The sequence below is a fragment of the Portunus trituberculatus genome, chromosome 44, assembly GCF_017591435.1.
Source record: "Portunus trituberculatus isolate SZX2019 chromosome 44, ASM1759143v1, whole genome shotgun sequence".
In the NCBI taxonomy this organism is placed as follows: domain Eukaryota; kingdom Metazoa; phylum Arthropoda; class Malacostraca; order Decapoda; family Portunidae; genus Portunus; species Portunus trituberculatus.
Genome location: NC_059298.1, coordinates 26640690 through 26660221, shown reverse-complemented (window position 1 = coordinate 26660221; position 19532 = coordinate 26640690). Strand labels below are relative to the sequence as shown.

The 19532-nt window shown below is 39.9% G+C and overlaps 1 protein-coding gene across 11 annotated transcripts in view; it reads right to left on the bottom strand.

Moving 5' to 3' along the window:
* Positions 1-717: 717 nt before the first annotated feature.
* LOC123518556 (adhesion G protein-coupled receptor E3-like) overlaps positions 718-19532 on the bottom strand; it is a 71582-nt gene continuing 52767 nt past the window's right edge. For 8 of the 11 annotated variants that reach the window (XM_045279399.1, XM_045279396.1, XM_045279402.1 and 5 more), the window contains 3 exons: positions 6048-6111; positions 1354-1513; positions 718-839 (listed from right to left, as the gene is read on the bottom strand). In XM_045279399.1, coding sequence (XP_045135334.1) covers positions 736-839; positions 1354-1513; positions 6048-6111 — 328 coding nt within the window. In that variant the 3' untranslated portion in view covers positions 718-735. Of the gene's footprint in view, positions 840-1353; positions 1514-6047; positions 6112-19532 lie in introns of those variants that run through there. The other 3 variants (XM_045279404.1, XM_045279405.1, XM_045279406.1) reach the window with 2 other exon arrangements.

The window sequence follows — 19532 nt, the reverse complement described above, 5'->3', positions numbered from 1 at the left end:
GGGGTATGTTTTTGCCTGGCTAACTACCTTCAGTTCATAATTGCTTTTAGCTTTCCTCGTTAACCTCTTAATTGTTGTAGTTCATTATATTGTTGCCTTAAAACCTCATCTACTGCCTTTAATCTCATATATATCAATATATATACTTTTCTGTTTAGGCTATCCTGCATCCACTTAGGGTGATCTTATTGTACACAAGAATGACCCAAGTTAGATATGATATGTATAAGACGTAGAGTAATAATTTCCTTTTCCAAAACTAACTTTAAGAAATTGAAATTGGGCTATGTTCTGACACAAGGAACAATATTGTATTTGACACATTTGGTTACTGTGGTGTTAAAGTCAGCAGCCCTGCACACTAAAGATAGTTGCTGTATATTATCACCTAGGAACTTGGTCAACATATCAGCAGCACATTGAGTCTTGCATATCAACCTTTCCATTCAGCATCACATCAGGTTATACATAACAACCTTACCAATGCAATGCATGATGAGGTAGTGTTTCATGTTGTCAAGTACATGCTGTCAAGAATTTGCCACACTTTTAAAGATAGCTTTGGGAGTTACTCTACTATACACCACCTGTTAGATGAATGAGGGTGACTCATGAATTAAGGTGCATATGCATTACAAAACACCCCTGGAGGATTGTTAGACTTGATTGAGTATGTGACAAGACTTGTAGAGTTACCAGGTTAACAAAGAAGGAACATATGGATGTATCTTTATTTCATGATTTTGTTCCATGTCGTTCCATAATGACATGTAGAAAAAGGATGCTCACCCCAAGAGAGAAATTGAGGATGCTGAAAATCAGTGCCACCTCCTGGGAACCTGTTGAGGATCAGGAGAAACTTAGTATGTGAAAAATATTCTCTGCTCTCTCCATAAACATTTACATTATATGCTGAATTAAATGCTCATCTTTTCACTTCAAGGCATCATTTTGTGGAAGCACCAGTGACAACTTGACTTCACTAATACATCTAATGCTTTCATCTCTTAATGATGATGGATGGGAAAGAGAATATGATCGTAGGAGAAAGTAAGTTTATTTATTTGAGGGGTTGTAGTGAGCAATGTGGTTCATAAACATACAGAGAGAGAGAGAGAGAGAGAGAGAGAGAGAGAGAGAGAGAGAGAGAGAGAGAGAGAGAGAGAGAGAGAGAGCATTACATTTACAGATGATTCAATAGCAGAGCCAGCTTACCCTTCTTACATCATAGACCAGTTCCTTTGTAATTCAGTAATGGTTTGAATACCTGATTGGACAGAATGTAAATTAATGATGTGAGATTGGATATATTTATGAGACATTTCTTTATAAGCTGCAGCTGAACTGATTTACCTTCAATGAAGTACAGCAAGCCTGTGATCCATGTAAGGCAGAGCAGAGCAAAGACAGAGAGGGAACTACAAAGGCCTGGTCTGGGAGTCCTAGTTGTCTTGATGCCACTGTCCTTACACCAGGATCCACATGCTCCCATCACCAAGGCAACCACGTTAATCTGAGAACAGTAGTTATTTTATCATCATAGGAAGGTGGAATATGTATGAGTTAGTTTAGCTTAGGTTAGGTTACGATATGAAGCTATTGGCTAACATTTTTGCTTTCTCATACATCATCTGTCTGTGATCCAAAATATGTAATGAGCACAATTAAGAGGAAATTAAAGTCAGAGAAATGAATAAACATAGCATACAAATAAATTTCACAATTTTTGGTATTTCTATTATACTAAATAGAACTTTCATCCATCTCTATACCAGGTCAGCATTCCAGAGCTGGGCACTTCCATACCTCAGTCCGTACCTCTGCTCCTCCGTACCTGTGGACCACCAAACGAGGTGCGGAGGTCCGAAGTGGGGAAAAATTTTCAAAAATGCGGAAGTAACAGGCACAGAAAAGCAACATTTTAAGTCCGTACCTCTGCACCTGAGACGTGGCGAAAGACAAAATTTCAAGTCCGTACCTCCGTACCTGAGACAGGTGCAGAAAAGTGAAATTTTGAATCCGTACTTCCACGGGGAAAGACGAAATTTTAAGTCCATACCTCCACACCTGAGACAGGTGCAGAAAAGCGAAATTTTGAATCCATACTTCCGCACCTGAGATTTTCAAGGAAAAAAATAAATAAAGATGACAGTCAGCACTCCGTAGCATTACTTTCGGCTGTTTTTGGCAGTCAGTGCTACCAGGCATATTTTCCCGCCATTTGAGTGACATCACTCATTCAGGTATAAGCATACTCCTCTCTCTCTCTCTCTCTCTCTCTCTCTCTCTCTCTCTTGATGATGATGATGATGATGATAATAACAATAATAATAATAATGATAATAATAAATTACAATGACTTCCAATTACTGCTAACCGTACATACATTACAATGATTGTAAGCATATATAATCCCCATTTCGTTATATATATATATATATATATATATATATATATATATATATATATATATATATATATATATATATATATTGTGAGGGCCAGCGCATTATTTCCCCTATGTTTAATAATATTATATGTATAGCCTCTGGCCCAAGCGCGAGCTGTTGCTGTTTTGCTGTGCGGCCACACCCCCTCTATTTGTTTCCACCATTTTGCGCGTCTGCGAGCTTCACATTAGTACAGAGGTAGCCTTCAGCGGAGGTAGACACGCTCGCTCTTGGTTCTGGCACAGAGTGGAGACACGTGTTGCTGGGTTTCTCTTGTTACTCGCTAGTCACTGGTCTGGGAGTTGTGCCCTCCTGTTGAGTAGCTGGCTTGCTGCTGGGTAGACCGTGGCTGTGTAGCACAATGGGCTTGTTGTCCTGAGGAAAGTGTAGCCGGTTGGGGCTGTATTTCCTGTTGTGCGTTCGTCCACTCGGGTGTGGCGACGCGGAGGGACGCGTTATTGTTTCGTCCCGTTGTTGCTGTTGGTGGCTGTGGTCACCAGTGTGTTTTGTTGGGTGGCTGTGTGCCACCAACATCTTTTGTATAGTTTCAGTAGTAAACTGTATTGAAGTGGTAGTAGCCACACACACTATTGAATGCTGAGAGGCTTCATGTCGGCCAGTAGTGCGTAGGGTTGTCCGTCAGACTTGTCTGCGACGAGTATTTGGACTCGTGTATAGCTGGTGTCACCCGTAGGTGGTGTCTGGGCTTGTGTGTACATCACCGGATGTGCTGTACACATCATATATTGTAGTAGTGGGTAGACCAGAGATGTCAGTCTAACAGGTGTTAGTAAGCACTTGTAGTAGGATAGTGTAAGTATATAATATACCACGCGCGTTGTTCTGGTCTGTGAGTTATCACAGTCTGTGTGGACAGGGCGTGTGGAGAGGCGTTAATACACCATAGAGAAGTGGGTGGAATTGTCCTTGTGGGCGGTTTCTCTATGGGGTATTAAGGCCTCGCCCTGTTACACATAACATCTACCATTTATAAATTCTACTTGGTTGGGTACAGGAGAAGGAGTTGCTGAGGAGATTCCCTTACAGTGGGGGAAATTATACACTGTTGGCGACCTTGAAAGAACCTGAGGGTTACGTCGACTGCGAGTTGTAGTAATGGGGACTCTGTGGAGTGATTTATAATCCCCACTGTACTGACCGTAACAAAGTTGGCGATTTTGCCAGCATAACCGTCTAGTGAGCTGTAGCAGCTAACCGCATCAGCCGGGGGTGAACTCGTAACAATATATATATATATATATATATATATATATATATATATATATATATATATATATATATATATATAGTAATACTTTGAGATACAAACGCTCCAACATTTTACGACAAAAAATTTCATATAATTTACGCCTTAAAATACAGAGATATTTTTAAGGTACGAATAGCCATCGGTAGGTGGCACAGCGATCACTCGGCTACTTGCATCCACCCGAACATTCAGTTCGCATTGTGTATCGTTGTTTATCCTTTGTGCATGTATGTGTCTGTGCTCCTTGGCAGTGTGTATTTTTTCTTAAGTTTTGTGAACTCAAGACCTCATGATCATGGGTTCCAAAAGTAAAAATAAGAAGGCTGAAAAGAAGAAACTTAGAAGTCTCGCAATGGATATGAAAACACAAGATAATTGCAAAATATGAACGTGGTCTGCGTATCTGTGACTTAGCCCTGTGCGCTAACGCTAGTAGTAACTGTAAAGTCAAACCATTGTTGGTGTATCATTCTGAGAACCTCTCAACCTTTAAAGCACATAAGGTGTTAAAAGAGAAACTCCAGGTGATGTGGTGTGCCAATAGTAAGGCATGGGTAACTCGCTAATTCCTCCTCCGTACTACATATTATACAAAGTTCTATCACTCGGTAAGTATGAATGCAAGTTGGGAGTTTTCACTCGCGCTAACTTGACAGGTTGGCAAGAAACACACAAAATAGCCTGTATTCACATACTGATTACACTTGGAAATTTGATAAAGGAGTGAGTACAAATGGTGTTCTGCCCACAAGCAACTCTTCCTCTTTGCAATGCAAAAAATCAGAAGTCTCTAGATGCTATGGTTACCAAAATATCACAGGTTGAATGAGGTGGTATCATCAGTGTTCGTGGCCTTGCATCCAATTGGGTTTAGTGGCCTCGGCTAGAGCAATAGAAAACAGGCCCCTTGTATCTCTCTCTCTCTCTCTCTCTCTCTCTCTCTCTCTCTCTCTCTCTCTCTCTCTCTCTCTCTCTCTCTCTCTCTCTCCCCTGTCACCTGTTCTGATACCACTCTCATTCAAATGTTGTCTCCCCGCTACATGGTGAGAGACCTGAGGTGTAGAAGTAAGGCATGCGGGAGAGGTGGCGGAATCGGACACCGTGAAATCACTGTTGCTCCCACCATCCATCGTGGGAGTTGGTGACACAGTGACATATAGCATATGTTTACTCCTGATGAATGAATGTAATCACTACTATTACCTGATATCCTACACACTAAAAAGTAATGGCTGTCTCCTATGAAGTCTACTGAACACTGTGTTATTGTTATTTTTTTTTTTTTTTTATTCTTTTTTTGTGCCTGTAAGCATACTTGATGTGGGAACCGCTGTTAAGCTTCCATGCATTAATTAGTGGCACAGGCAGTTTTATTTATAGGGGTACCCATATTAAGGGCCATTCACCACCCAAGTGCATCTTTGGTGTAACCACCTAGAACCTGGGTATCATGGTGACATGTAGATTACTTTAAACCACTAGACAAACAGCATAGCTTCAAAACATTATGTGGTGGGATTCGAATTTACATGTGGACGTCTGCCTGATCCCATGCTCACCCCCTTATCCACTACACCACCACCTCCCTATGATGCATTTTTTTTTTTTTTTTTTTACATTACAAGGGCACTGGCCAAGGGAAAACAGTGTTGGAAAAAAAATCCGCTGGTTGCCAGGCCCTGTTGAGAGGAAAGTAGGAGAAAGAAAAACAAAAAATCTAAAAGGAGGGTCCAGTTAACGTAAGAGGTGTCTTGACACTCCTCTTTTGAAAGAGTTTAAGTCATAGGCAGGTGGAAATACAGACACAGGTAGAGAGTTCCAGAGTTTACCAGTGTAGGGAATGAAGGAGTGAAGATACTGGTTAACTCTTGCATTAGGAAGATGGACAGAATAGGGATGAGAAGAAGTAGAGAGTCTTGTGCAGCGAGGCCGCAGGAGGGGGGAAGGCAAGCAGTTAGCAAGTTCAGAAGAGCAGACAGCATGAAAACAGTTCATGGCTCTCTACACTTGTTATACCTTGATATAAGATCAAATTAATATGCATACTTTTGGAATAACTGTTAAACCATTATTCAATAAACAAAATTTCACTTGTGAATAATATACTACTACACTTTATTTTACCAACTTTTACATGATTAAGTATGGTTGTCATGGTTAGAACTTTAGTGTATGATAAAAAGTATATTACATACCTACTAAAGCTGGCTTTGTTCCTTTGTGTAGCAAGAAACAGAAAGCAGTGAACTACTATGTACTGTTTGTACTTGGAAATATACCTTTCTTTGAAGACAAGAGATGAAATCACTCATAGCAAACAAACTTACCAAAACAATGACACCAAGTGGAGAGACAACAGTCCATCCAAAATTGCGTGGAGCCAATTGACAACTGTAAAAGGGAAAGCATACAATTAGCCTGAAAATAGCAACAAAAGATATCAAGACATGCAACATTCTAGCAGTGAGAAGAGGTTAAGACAGTCAGTCAGAAGAGAGTTATTAATGAGATGAAACACTTGATTCCACCCTATCTAATAAAACCCTAGAGTGGAACCCACCCAAACATGTGAAGAGTACTCCATACAAGGATGGCTAATGGTCCGTCCACACTAGCGGGCAAAGCACGGCGGGCTTTGCCCGTCACAGGCAAAGCCTGCCGTGCTCACAGAAACCGAAGTCCGCACAGCAACGCTTGCCTGTTTCAGTCAGAGGCGAGCACACGTACAACCAGGCAGCGGATCCGTGTATCTGATTAAGACTGCGGTACGACAGCATGAGAACCAAGGACCGCAAAAAGCTGTTATTGTGCTCAGTTATACTTTTGCTGACCCAGAAAAAGAAAAAGGAGAAAGTGGAGAAAAAGACGGAGAGGTAGACATGATGTTCTGGTGTAGAGACTGGCAAACTGGCAGTCATGGACATAAAACCAACATTGTAACCTCGTATGTCTGGCAGTGGCGCACTGCAGGGCCTGGTGAGCTGTGCCCGGTGAAATCGCTTGTCTACAAACGAGCAGTTTGCTCATCTGCAGCCGGGCAAAGGCGGAGAAAATGTTGCCGGGCAAAAGCTTCGCTTCTGCCCGCGTGCACTGCCCACTAGTATGGACGGACCTTAAGGCCCTTGTATAGAGTTAGCAGTGTTGGAGGGACGAGAAAAATTGGCGGAGACACCTCAGAATGTCCAACTTCAAAAAAGCCATTTTAGCAAGAGATGAGATGTGATGTTTCTAATTTAGATTATGAATAAAGAACAGACCAAGGATATTCAGTCTAGAAGATGGGGATAGATGAGTGTCATTAAAGATGAGGGGATAGTTGTCTGGAAGGCTGTATCTACTTGATAGATGGAGGCTTTGAACACTACTAAGTTTTCTCTGCCCCAATCAGAAATCTTAGAAAGATCAAAAGTCAGGCATTCCATGGTGTATCTGCATTATCTGTTGACTTCCTGAAGGGTTGGTGGTCTCTGAAAAGACGTGGAAAAGTGTAGGATGGTATCATTAGCGTAGGAATGGATAGAGCAAGAAGTTTGGTCAAGATCATTAATGAATATTAGAAAGAGAGTGGGTGATATGATAGTATCCTGAGGACCACTGTTCATAGATTTTGAAGAACAGTGGCCATCTACCACGGCTGAAATAGAATGGTCGTGCGTGCATGCATGTAATTCACCTCGGTCGTCTGCTGGTCACCCAGCCAGTCTTCCCATTATGGAGTGAGCTCAGAGCTCATAGACCAATCTTTGGTTAGGACTGAGACCACAACATATATATGTGTGTGTGTAATGTATTTACCTAGTTGTAGTTTTACAGTGCCTGGACTTATGCTCGTGTGGTTCTGTCTCCATATCTACACTTATCCAATTTTTCTTTAAAATTATGCAAACTCATTGCTGACACCACTTCTTCACTCAAACAGTTCCACGTCTCAACACATCTTTGTGGGAAACTATATTTTTTAACATCTCTCGGACATCTTCCCTTTCTCAGCTTTTAACTATGCGATTTTGTGCTTTGAATGTCATATTCTTCTCTCAGAATCATTTTCTCATTATTCACTTGGTCCATTCCGTTGATCAATTTATAAACTTGTATCAGATCCCCTCTCTCCCTTCTCTGTTCCAGGGTTGGCAGATCCATAGCCTTTAATCTCTCCTCATATGTCATCCCTTCAAATTCTGGAACCATTCTTGTAGCCATTTTTTGTAGTCTCTCCAACATCTTTGTGTGTGTGTGTGTGTGTGTGTGTGTGTGTGTGTGTGTGTGTGTGTGTGTGTGTGTGTGTGTGTGTGTGTGTGTGTGTGTGTATTTACCTAGTTGTAGTTTTACAGGGCCTGGGCTTTTACGCTCGTGTGGCCCCATCTCCATATCTACACTTATCCAATTTTTCTTTAAAACTATGCACACTCATTGCTATCATCACTTTTTCACTCAGACACATCTTTGTGGGAAACTGTATTTTTTTATATCTCTTAGACATCTTCCTTTCCTCAGCTTTTTACTATGCGATCTTGTGCTTCGAATGTCATATTCTTCTCTCAGGATCAGTTTCTCATTATCACTTGGTCCGTTCCACTGATCAATTTATAAACTTGTATCAGATCCCTTCTCTGTTCCAGAGTTGGTAGATCCATAGCCTTTAGTCTCTCCCCATATGTCATCCCTTCAAATTCTGGAACCATTCTTGTAGCCATTTTTTGTAGTCTCTCTAGCTTCTTTGTGTTTCTTTTTATGGAGTGTCCACACTACCCCTCCATATTCCAATCTAGGTCTTATTATAATACTTATCAATTTCTTCATCATTTCTTTGTCCATGTAGTGAAATGCTAATTCAATATTCCTTAGCAAATTATATGTCTCTGATGATTTTATCTATATGGCTTACCAGTTGATTTTCTTCCATTGTCACCCCCAAATCCTTTTCCTTTTTAACTTTCTCCAGTTCTACTCCATCCCCATCTTGTAGATTCCCACTGGTCGTTTTTCACTTTACTATTTCCACGATATGGCTTTTGTCCACATTGAATTCCATCTCCCACTTTTTACTCCATTCCCAGATCTTATTTAGGTCTTCCTGCAGTATTTCACAATCCTATTTTTGCTTTATAACTCTGCTCAGTTTTGCATCATCCGCAAACAGATTTATGTAGCTGTTCACTCCTGGCATGACATTTATATATATGAGGAAAAGTATTGGCACCAGTACTGACCCCCTGCGGCACTCTGCTTTCTACCGCTCTCCACTCGGATTTCATATCTGTGTGTGTGTGTGTGTGTGTGTGTGTGTGTGTGTGTGTGTGTGTGTGTGTGTGTGTGTGTGTGTATTTACCTAGTTGTAGTTTTACAGGGCCTGGGCTTTATGCTCGTGTGGCCCCGTCTCCATATCTACACTTATCCAATTTCTCTTTAAAACTATGCACACTCGTTGCTGACACCACATCCTCACTCAAATTGTTCCAAGTCTCAACACATCTTTGCGGGAAACTATATTTTTTAACATCTCTCAGACATCTTCCCTTCCTCAGTTTCTTACTATGTGATCTTGTGCTTCTAATGTCATATTCTTCTCTCAGGATTAGTTTCTCATTATCCACTTGATCCATTTCATTAATCAATTTATAAACTTGTATCAGATCCCCTCTCTCTCTCTTCTCTGTTCCAGGGTTGGTAGATCCATAGCTTTTAGTCTCTCCTCACATGTCATCCCTTTAAATTCTGGAACCAGTCTTGTAGCCAATTTCCTTATGTGTTTCTTTTTATGGGGGTCCACACAACTCCTGCATATTCTAATCTAGGTCTTATTTTAGTACTTATCAATTTCTTCATCATTTCTTTGTTCATATAGTGAAATGTTAATCCAATATTCCTTAGCAAATTATACTCGTATGTCTCTCTGAAAATTCTATCAATATGGCTTACCGGTTCATTGTTTTCTTCCATCGTCACTCCCAAGTCCTTTTCCTTTTTTACTTTTTCTAGTTCTACTCCATCTCCCATCTTATAGATTCCCACTGGTCATCTTTCATTTTTACCCATTTCCATGACATGGCTTTTGTCCACATTGAATTCCATTTCCCATTTTTTTACTCCATTTCCAGATCTTATTTAAGTCTTCCTGCAGTATTTCACAATCCTCTTTTTGTTATATGACTCTGCACAATTTCGCATCGTCCGCAAACAGATTTATGTAGCTGTTCACTCCCTCTGGCATGTCATTTATATATATGAGAAAAGTATTGGTGCCAATACTGACCCCTGTGGCACTCTGCTGTCTACTGCTCTCCACTTGGACTTCATATCTTTAACTACTGTCCTTATTTCTCTCCCCCTCAAGTAATTTTCCATCCATCTTAATGTGCTTCCTTTTAAGCCACCCTTCTCCTCTAACTTCCATAGTTATCTTTCATGTGGCACTGTATCAAACACCTTTTTTAAATCTAAATAAATACAGTCAATCCATCCCCCTCTCTCTTGTACTTTACCAATTATTCTAGAGTAGAAACTCAATAAATTTGTTACACACGACCGACCTTTTCTAAAACTAAATTGGCTATTTGATAATAATTTGTTGTCTTCAAGAAACTCAATCCATTGTTTCTTTATTACTCTTTCACACATCTTGCATATTACACTAGTTAGTGATACCAGTCTGTAAATTAAAGCTTTTTCCTTCCTTCCACTCTTATATATGGAAACCACCTCAGCTCTTTTCCATTCTACTGGTACTGTTCCATTTTCTATTGAGCATTTTATGATGTACGAGTATATAGGACTTGCTGGTTCTTCTCTACATTCTTTTAATATTCTGCCTGAGACTTCATCCGGTCCCATTGCCTTCTCCTCATCTAATTCCATCATCAACTCTTTTATTTGAAGCTTGGTTACTTTAACCCGTAAAGTCCGATACGCTTCCTGGGTGGAATTGGTACACGAGTCCGATACGCCACCCAGGTGACAGGATATTTAGCAATGCACCACAAATGCGCTTTAATTGGTAACGCTGTCAAAATGATTACACCGGTACTCCTACCCTCCCACTACACCCCTGGTGAGAGAAATTGAAACTAGGCCTACCATGCTCAATTTGTCAGGGTTGCTCGTGGAGTACATTCGTGCTTCTCAGTTGCGCGCCATATTTGCGGTTTTGTGTTAGTTTTGTTACTAAAAATGGTTCCTCCAGCGAAAAGAAAGCTAGTATATTCTATTGAGAGTGAGGATAAAAGATAATCTCATCCTGTAAGGCCTCATAGGGCAACGAGAGGGCGAGGAAGTGAGTTGAGCCTCGTTATAGAGACCACCACCATCCAACCTACATACACCATTATCCACTTCTGAATTGACATCTACGGCCTCTACTGGTGCCCCTGCAGCTTCAAGGGATGCCAAGACCTCCCATAGATTCTCTGCAGGTCGAGTAGGCAGGTCGACTGTGCGAGGTCGATCACACGGGAGATAAGAGGACAGCGTGTGCCTTATCTACTCACTCACAGCCTACCACACAACCTATCACCACCACTGTCTCTCTCCATACTACTTCTTCTACTAGCACTACTACTACTATTCAGCCTTCTACTAGTGGTACTACTACTACTACGTCTCCAGGGGCATTTTATTGGGCCAGGGCGGAGGTTGCCAACTCGCGCCATTCCCCAGCTTCAAGGCTTTGTTGCGGCAAAACTAAAGTCAGTATTGCCGAAATATTTTACCAGTATATGCACATAATAAGTCTATTGATGATAAAAGTGTTTCCATCCAATTCTGTAACACTCGATAATTTTGTGATTTAGCCGGATCACGGAGGGATAGCTATATACCTTTGATCGGATTCTACGGGTTAATCTCTTTCATATGGATAGTCTCTCTATTACCCTGTGGTCTTTCAAATTTGGATTCCTTAGTAAAGACCTCCTGAAATTTACTATTTAAACAGTTCTGCCATACTTTTTTGGGTCTTCCACCATCCCGTTCTCTCCTTTTAACCTTTCTATTGTTGCTTTTTGCCTTATTTTTCCATTTATGAATCTGTAGAACAATTTCGGTTGTTCTTTACATTTTTCGACAATGTCCTTTTCATAGTTCCTTTCCTCTTCCTTTCTCACTTTAGCATATTCATTTCTTGCTGTTTTGAAGTTTTCCTTATTTTCTGGATTTCTGTTTCTTCTCTGCCTTTTCCATGCTCCATCTCTTTTCTCCTTTGCCCTAGCACACCTTGCATTAAACCAATCTTTCTTTCCTTCTTCTTTAGGTCTATATTTTGAGACATATTCCCTGACTCCTGTTTTGTATATTTCCAAAAATAAGTTATACTTTTCTTGCAGTCTCTTGAGTTTTCCATCTCCTTCCAGTTTACATTTTTAAAATAGCTCTTGAGGTTCCCAATATCAGCCTTTCTGTAATTTAATCAGTTTCCTTTGTATGATTCGTCTCTATCTTCCTTTCCCTCTTCTATATCCATTTCTAATATTATATGGTCACTCTTTCCCAATGGGCACTTATATCTTATATCATCGTTCATTTGTATATCCCTTGTAAAAATTGGGTCCAATCTTGCCGGCTCATCGTTTCCTCTGAATCTTGTGTTTTCCTTTACTCTTTGGACCATCATATTATCGATCATAAGGTTCAGGAATCTATCTCCCCAGGCTTCTTCCCCCATACCTCTTTCATAATTTTCCCAGTCCACCTTCTTACAGTTGAAATCTCCTACTAATATCACTTCTCCTTTCTTTAATGATTCTTGTAAGACTCCTTACTGTGTCATTTATCATGTCTTTATTCTTCATTGGTCAATAAATTTGTTTTTGGTGGCACATATGTTCCAATGATTGTTAACTCCTTTTTATTAATATGTATCTTAATATGCAGTATTTCTGATTTTCCTTCCCCAAACTCCACTTGATTTACCACCATCTTTTTTCTTAACATCATCATGACTCCTCCTCCTCTTTTACCCACTTGTCTCTCCTCCATACATTATACCTTTTATCTATGTCTATTTTTATTGCCTCATTTAACTTTGTTTCCACCAGGTATACAATATCTAGTTCTTCTTTCTTTATGTAATCTCCTAATTCTAATTTACTTGATAAAACCCCATCTATGTTTGTATACATTATTTTTAATCTCTTGTTCTTATCATTTTTAGTTAAACTTGCTCCATTTTTTTCTCTTTGTGTTCACCTTGGTCGCCTGCTGGTCACCCAGCCAGTCTTCCACATTACAGAGCAGGCTCAGAGCTCATAGACCGATCTTTGGTTAGGACTGAGACCACAACACACTCCACACACCGGGAAAGCGAGGCCACAACCCCTCGAGTTACATCATGTACCTATTTACTGCTAGGTGAACAGGGGCTACACATGAAAAGGCTTGCCCATTTGCCTCGCCACGCTGGGATTCGAACCCGGCCCTCTCGATTGTGAGTCGAGCGTGCTAACCACTACACTATGTGTGTGTGTGTGTGTGTGTGTGTATTTACTTATTTGTATTTACCTATTTGTGTATTACAGGGCCCGAGCTAAGCTCTCTGTGTCCTGCCTCCTTAGCCACTCATGTCATATCTCTCTTTTATCTGATTGACACACACTGCGTCAACGACATCACTGCTCAGTTTATTGCACTTATCAATACTACAATGCGGGAAACTGTACTTTCTCACGTCATTTAGACAGATGTCTTTTATTGTTTTTTTTCCATGTCCTCGGAGATGATTACTTGTGGTCACTTTATCAACTCTGGTCCAATATGTCAATCTTGTTCACCAATTTATACATAGTTATCATGTCTCCCCTTGTTCTTCTCTCTTCTAATGTGGTCAGCCCCAGTTTCCTCAGTCTTTCCTCATAGTCTAACTCCCTGAGCCCTGGTACCATCCTTGTTGCCAGCCTCTGTACCCTTTCTACCTTCTTCACATTTTTCTTCATATGCGGTGACCAGATGCAAGCTGCATATTCTAACTGGGGTCTTATTAAAGTGCATAATATCTTCTTCATCATTCCTTCATCTAGGTAGTGGAATGCAAGACCAATATTTTGAAGCATGTTATATGTTTTCAAAAATATCTTGTTAATGTGTTTCTCCGGTGACAAAGTGTTTTGCACGGTTACTCCTAGGTCTTTCGCCTCATTGGTCTCTTCAATTTTCTCATCACCCAGCCTGTAATCCCTGTTTGGTCTGTATCTACTTCCCATTTTCATAACATGGCTCTTGTTTATATTAAATTCTATCTGCCACTCTTTACTCCACTCATATATTTTATCAAGATATTCCTGTAACTTGTTACAATCTTCCACATTCTTTACTCTCCTATAATTTTAGTATCGTCCGCAAACATGTTCATATAACTGTCAATTCCTACTGGCATATCATTAACATAAATAAAAAACATGATGGGACCAGAACACTGACCCTTGTGGAACTCCACTGGTTACCTTCTTCCACTCGGACTTCCCTCCTTTCACCACTGTTCGCATTTCTCTTCCCACTAAGTAAATTTCCATCCATTTTGCTAGTTTATCACTTACTCCTACAATCTTCTTTAGTTTTCACTGTGGCACTTTATCAAAGGCCTTTCTCAAGTCAAGGTAAATAGCATCCACCCATCCCTCTATGTTGTAGTATGTCAGTCACTTTTGAATAAAAACATAATAAATTGGATACGCACGATCTTCCTTCCTGAAACCAAACTGCCTTTCACTCAGAATGTTTTCACTTTCTAGATACTCACTCCACTTAGCTTTAATTACTTCTTCACATACCTTGCACAATATACTAGTCATCGATACTGGTCTGTAATTTAACGGTTCCATTCTACTACCATTCTTATATATAGGCACAATGTCAGCTCTTTTCCACTCTTTCCGGACTATTCCTGTTCGTATGGAGGTTTCCACAATATCAAATATGGGGTTCAACAATTGATCCTTACATTCTTTTAGCAACCTCCCAGATATGCCATCAGGCCCCATTGATTTATTAATGTCCAAATTACTTATAATTTTCCTTATATCTTCTTTAGTAACCATGATGTCCTGCATTTGCTTTATTTCCGTAGGCCTTTCTCCTGTAAAATGCTCCTTCTTTGTAAACACTTTGCAAAAGTTGTCGTTCATTATTTCAGCTATATCTCTAGCATCCTCATATACTTCTTCCCCATTTTTTACTTTTTCTATTGCCTCCCTTTTTCTTAGTTTTCCATTTATGAATCTGTAAAACATTTTAGGGTCACTATCACAGTTTTCCACCACCCTCTGTTCATATTCCTTTTGTGCTGTTCTCCTTACTTCAACATATCTATTCCTTGCTGTTTTGTAGGCTTCTTTTGATAATACATCACTGTTTTTCTTAAGTTTCTTCCATGCCTTTTCTTTGTTCTTTTTTGCTTCTTCACAATTTCTATTAAACCACTGCTTATTATTTTTAAAGTCCTCTTTCTGTGATATGGCACAAACTTCTTCACAGCAGAGTTATATAAATCCATAAATTTATCGTATTTCAATTGCATATCCCCTTCCTGGTATACCACAGATCAGTCAATTTCATTAAAGAACTCTCTAGTATGGTTATAATTTGCCCTAACATAATTTAATTTTTCCTCCCTGTGCTCCACACTCTTTTCCGTGCTTAATTCCGTTTCCAGCTCAAAACTTAGGACATCATGGTCGCTTTTCCCCAAGGGACATTCATGTTCAATTTCCTCTTTTAGGGAGATGCCCCTGGTAAATACCAAATCCAACCTTGCTGCAACATCCTGTCCCCTGTACCTTGTTGGTGATCTCACCCACTGGGTCATCAAGTTATTTGTTGCTACGTTTAACAATTCCTCTGCCCACTCACCACAATTCACCACTTCGTAGTCTTCCCACACTATCTCCTTACAATTAAAGTCCCTGACTATCATCACTATCCTTTCTGATGAGTTCCTGCTTCATTCTGTCTAGAGTATTTCTCATCATCATTTGATACTGTTCATATTTCCAAGCACTGGTTCTGGGTGGTATGTATACTGTTATAATATTAATGTCCCTCTTACCATCTGTTATAAGCATACTTATCACTTCCTCATTTCCCTTACTAAGAACCATTATACCACCACCTCCTTTATTTTTTCTATAATTTCTCCATACTTTGTAGTGTTTCACATCAAACCAATCTAGCTTTATTTCGGGCCTTAACTTTGTTTCCACCGCACACATTATGTCCGGTTCATTGTTTCTTAGGTAATCCATACATTCATGCCTCTTAGACAGACATCCATCTATATTCGTGTAAGTCACTTGAATTACATTCCTAATCTCTTTCTTCCATGTTTCAGTGAGTGTAATGTCTATTCCGTCTGTTTTATCCACCACTTCTTCAGCCTCCCATTTCTCATCCTCCAAAAAAACTTGGTCTTTTCCTCCTCGGTTCTTTCCTCATTCTTCTCTCTCACTTCAGTTACAAGCCCTTTCATTTTCATTCTTTCATCCTGTGTCATATTTCTTCTTATGTAAATTGTTTTGGTTTCCTCGTAGTCTTTAAGTTTCCAGGCCCTCCTCAGCAAGGCCTCGGCTGCCACCTGAGACTTTAATTTCAATTTTAATGGTCTACTCTTGCCTTCCTCAAAAGCTCCTAGTCTCACACTTTCCTCTACCTCTGCATATAGACATTCTTCCTCCTCGGAGACCTTATTCAGTAAAAACTTAATCAAGTCATTTTCCTTATCCTTCTTATCTTGCCAGTTCCTGTTAGTTTCCTCCCTCAAACCTGTTATGATCACACATTTTTTCTTTTCAGCAATATCTCTCACCATATACTCATTTTCCTTCAATGCTTTTACCATTTCACTCTGTGTAATCACTTTATTTTCTTCTTGCTTTTTCATTATCTCCTTAAAGGACTTTTGTACTTCTTGGTGTTCATGTTTCACTTCCTTCATTTTGGCATCAACTAGGTTAAGGCATTCCCTGCAAACACCATAGGTAATTTCTCCCTTTGCCCGGTCCTCAGCCGGAGACGAGCCGTCTTCAGGACTTCCTCTCTCGGCGGTGATGCGTGTGTGTGTGTATTTACCTAATTGTATTTACCTAATTTTAACATACGGGAAAAGAGCTATGCTCGTGTTGTCCCGTCTCCATATCTATTAATGTCCAGCTTTTTCTTAAAATCATGAATATTCCTTGCGTTGACCACTTCCACGTCTAAACTATTCCATGCTTCCACCCTTCTATGAGGGAAGCTATATTTTTTCACATCTCTCCTATAAGTGGCCATTTTAGTTTTTCCCATGCCCTCTCGACATTCTTCCATTCCACATACACAGATCTTCCCTATCCATTTTTCCATGCCAATCATCACTCTGTATATTGCTATCAGGTCTCCCCTTTCTCTTCTGTTTTCCAGGGTTGGAAGTTGCATTCTTTTCAGTCTGTCTTCATAAGTCAAATCTCTTAAGTCAGGCACCATTTTCGTTGCAGCCCTCTGTACTTTCTCTAGTTTCCTTATGTGTTTCTTTCTTCAAGTTCGGAGCCCACTGTATTGTTGCATATTCAAGCCTCGGTCTTATCATTGCAGTAATTATTTTCTTCATCATTTCTTCATCTAGATATACGAACGCCACTCTTATGTTCCTCAATAAGTTCAATACTTCTCCAATTATTTTGTTTATATGTCTCTCTGGCGATAGGTCATTGGTAATTGTCACCCCAAGGTCTTTTTCTTCATGACTGGTTTTATGTCTTCATTTCCTATCTTGTACATACTCCTGATTCTTCTTTCACTCTTGCCAAACTCTATTTTCTTGCATTTTGTCGTGTTGAACTCCATTTGCCATGTACAGCTCCATTTCCATATTCTGTCCAAGTCTTCCTGGAGTAGTTCGCAATCTTTGTCACATCTCACTTTTCGTAACAATTTTGCATCGTCTGCAAATAGGCTCACATAACTGGACACCCCATCCACCATGTCATTTATGTAGACTGCGAACATTACTGGTGCCAACACTGATCCCTGTGGAACTCCACTCTCCACCAATCCCCATTCTGATGGTCTGTCCTTAATTATTGTTCTCATTTCTCTTCCTACCAAAAGTCTTCCATCCATTTTAGTAAACTGCCATGCACTCCTCCTACCATTTCAAGTTTCCAGATCAGTCTCTGGTGTGGTACCTTATCAAAGGCCTTTTTTAAATCCAGATATATTCCATCAGCCCAACCATCTCTTTCCTGTATTACATCTATCACCCTCGAATAGTAACATATCAGGTTTGTCGTGCATGAACGCCCTTTCCTAAAACCAAATTGACACTCACAAAGTATGTCATTTTTCTCCAAGAAGTCTGTCCATCTAGTCTTCACCACCCTCTCACACATCTTAGCTACCACACTTGTAAGTGACACTGGTCTATAGTTCAATGGGTCTCTCTTGTTACCTGATTTATAGATTGGGACAATGTTAGCTCTTTTCCAGTCTTGGGGCACTACACCTTCCCTTAATGAGGCATCAATTACTTCACAAACTTTTTCTGCCAATTGCTCCCTGCATTCTCTTAAAATCCATCCTGATACCCCATCAGGTCCCACAGCTTTTCTCACTTCTAAACTCCCCATCATGTTCTTGATCTCCTCCACAGTTACTTGAAACTCCTTCATAATCCCTTTCTGTTCCATTACCAGTGGTTTGTCAAAAGCAGTCTCCTTTGTGAATACCTTCCGAAAGCATCCATTCATAGCCTCTGCCATTTCCTGGGATCTTCACTGCATACTCCATTTACTTCTAAACTTTCAATACTTTCTCTATTTTTGATGTTGTTGTTCACATGTCTGTAAAAAGCCTTGGTTGGTCTTTACATTTATCAATTATATCCTTTTCTTGTTTCTTTCTTTCTTCTCTTCTAATCAACACATATTCATTTCTTGCTCTTTTGTAACTTTCCCACTGCTTAATCCGTCTTTTCCTTCTCCACCTCTTCCATGCATCCTCTTTTCTTGTTCTAGCCTTTTCACATCTATCGTTAAACCAGTCCTGCTTTCCAACTTCTCTATGTTGTCTTATTGGTACAAATTTTTCTCACCTTCTTTGTATATTTTTATAAATTCCTTCCACTTTTCATTTGCTCCTTAGCACTCTTGAATTTCATCCAATTTGTCTCTTGAAAGAATTTCTTTAGGTTTCCAAAATCTGTCTTGGCATAATTCCATCTTCCCACTTTATATTCTTCATTTCTTCTAGATTTCTCTTCGTCTATCACCTTGAACTCCAAAACTGCATGATCACTCTTTGCTAAAGGGCACTCCACCCTCATCTCCTCAATGACCATTGGCTCTGTACTAAAGACCAAGTCCAGTCTTGACGATGCTCCTCTCCTCCAAACCTAGTATCTTCTTTGACCCACTGAGTTAACACATTTTCCATTGCCAGTGTCAATAGTGTATTTCCCCATGTTGTCTCTGATCCTTCCATTGACCAGTCCTCCCAACACACCTCTTTACAATTAAAATCTCCCATCATTATAGTTCGTTCACAGCCACCCAACATTTCTTCCAGACATGTTCCTGTATCACTTATCATTTCTTCATATTCCTGTACTGACCATGCATTTGTCTTAGGTGGTACGTACACCACTATGTAGTGCCTCTTTTTTCCTTCATTAGTTTCTGCTCTGATCTTTAGCACTTCTGCCTTTCCCATACCTTTTTTCACTTGATCCACCTTTATATCTTTTTTAACCAGCAACATCACTCCTCCTCCCATCTTACCTACTCTATTTCTTTTCCAAACGTTATATTTCCCTTCTCCAACCATCATCAAGTCTTCTCCCTCTCTCAGTTTTGTTT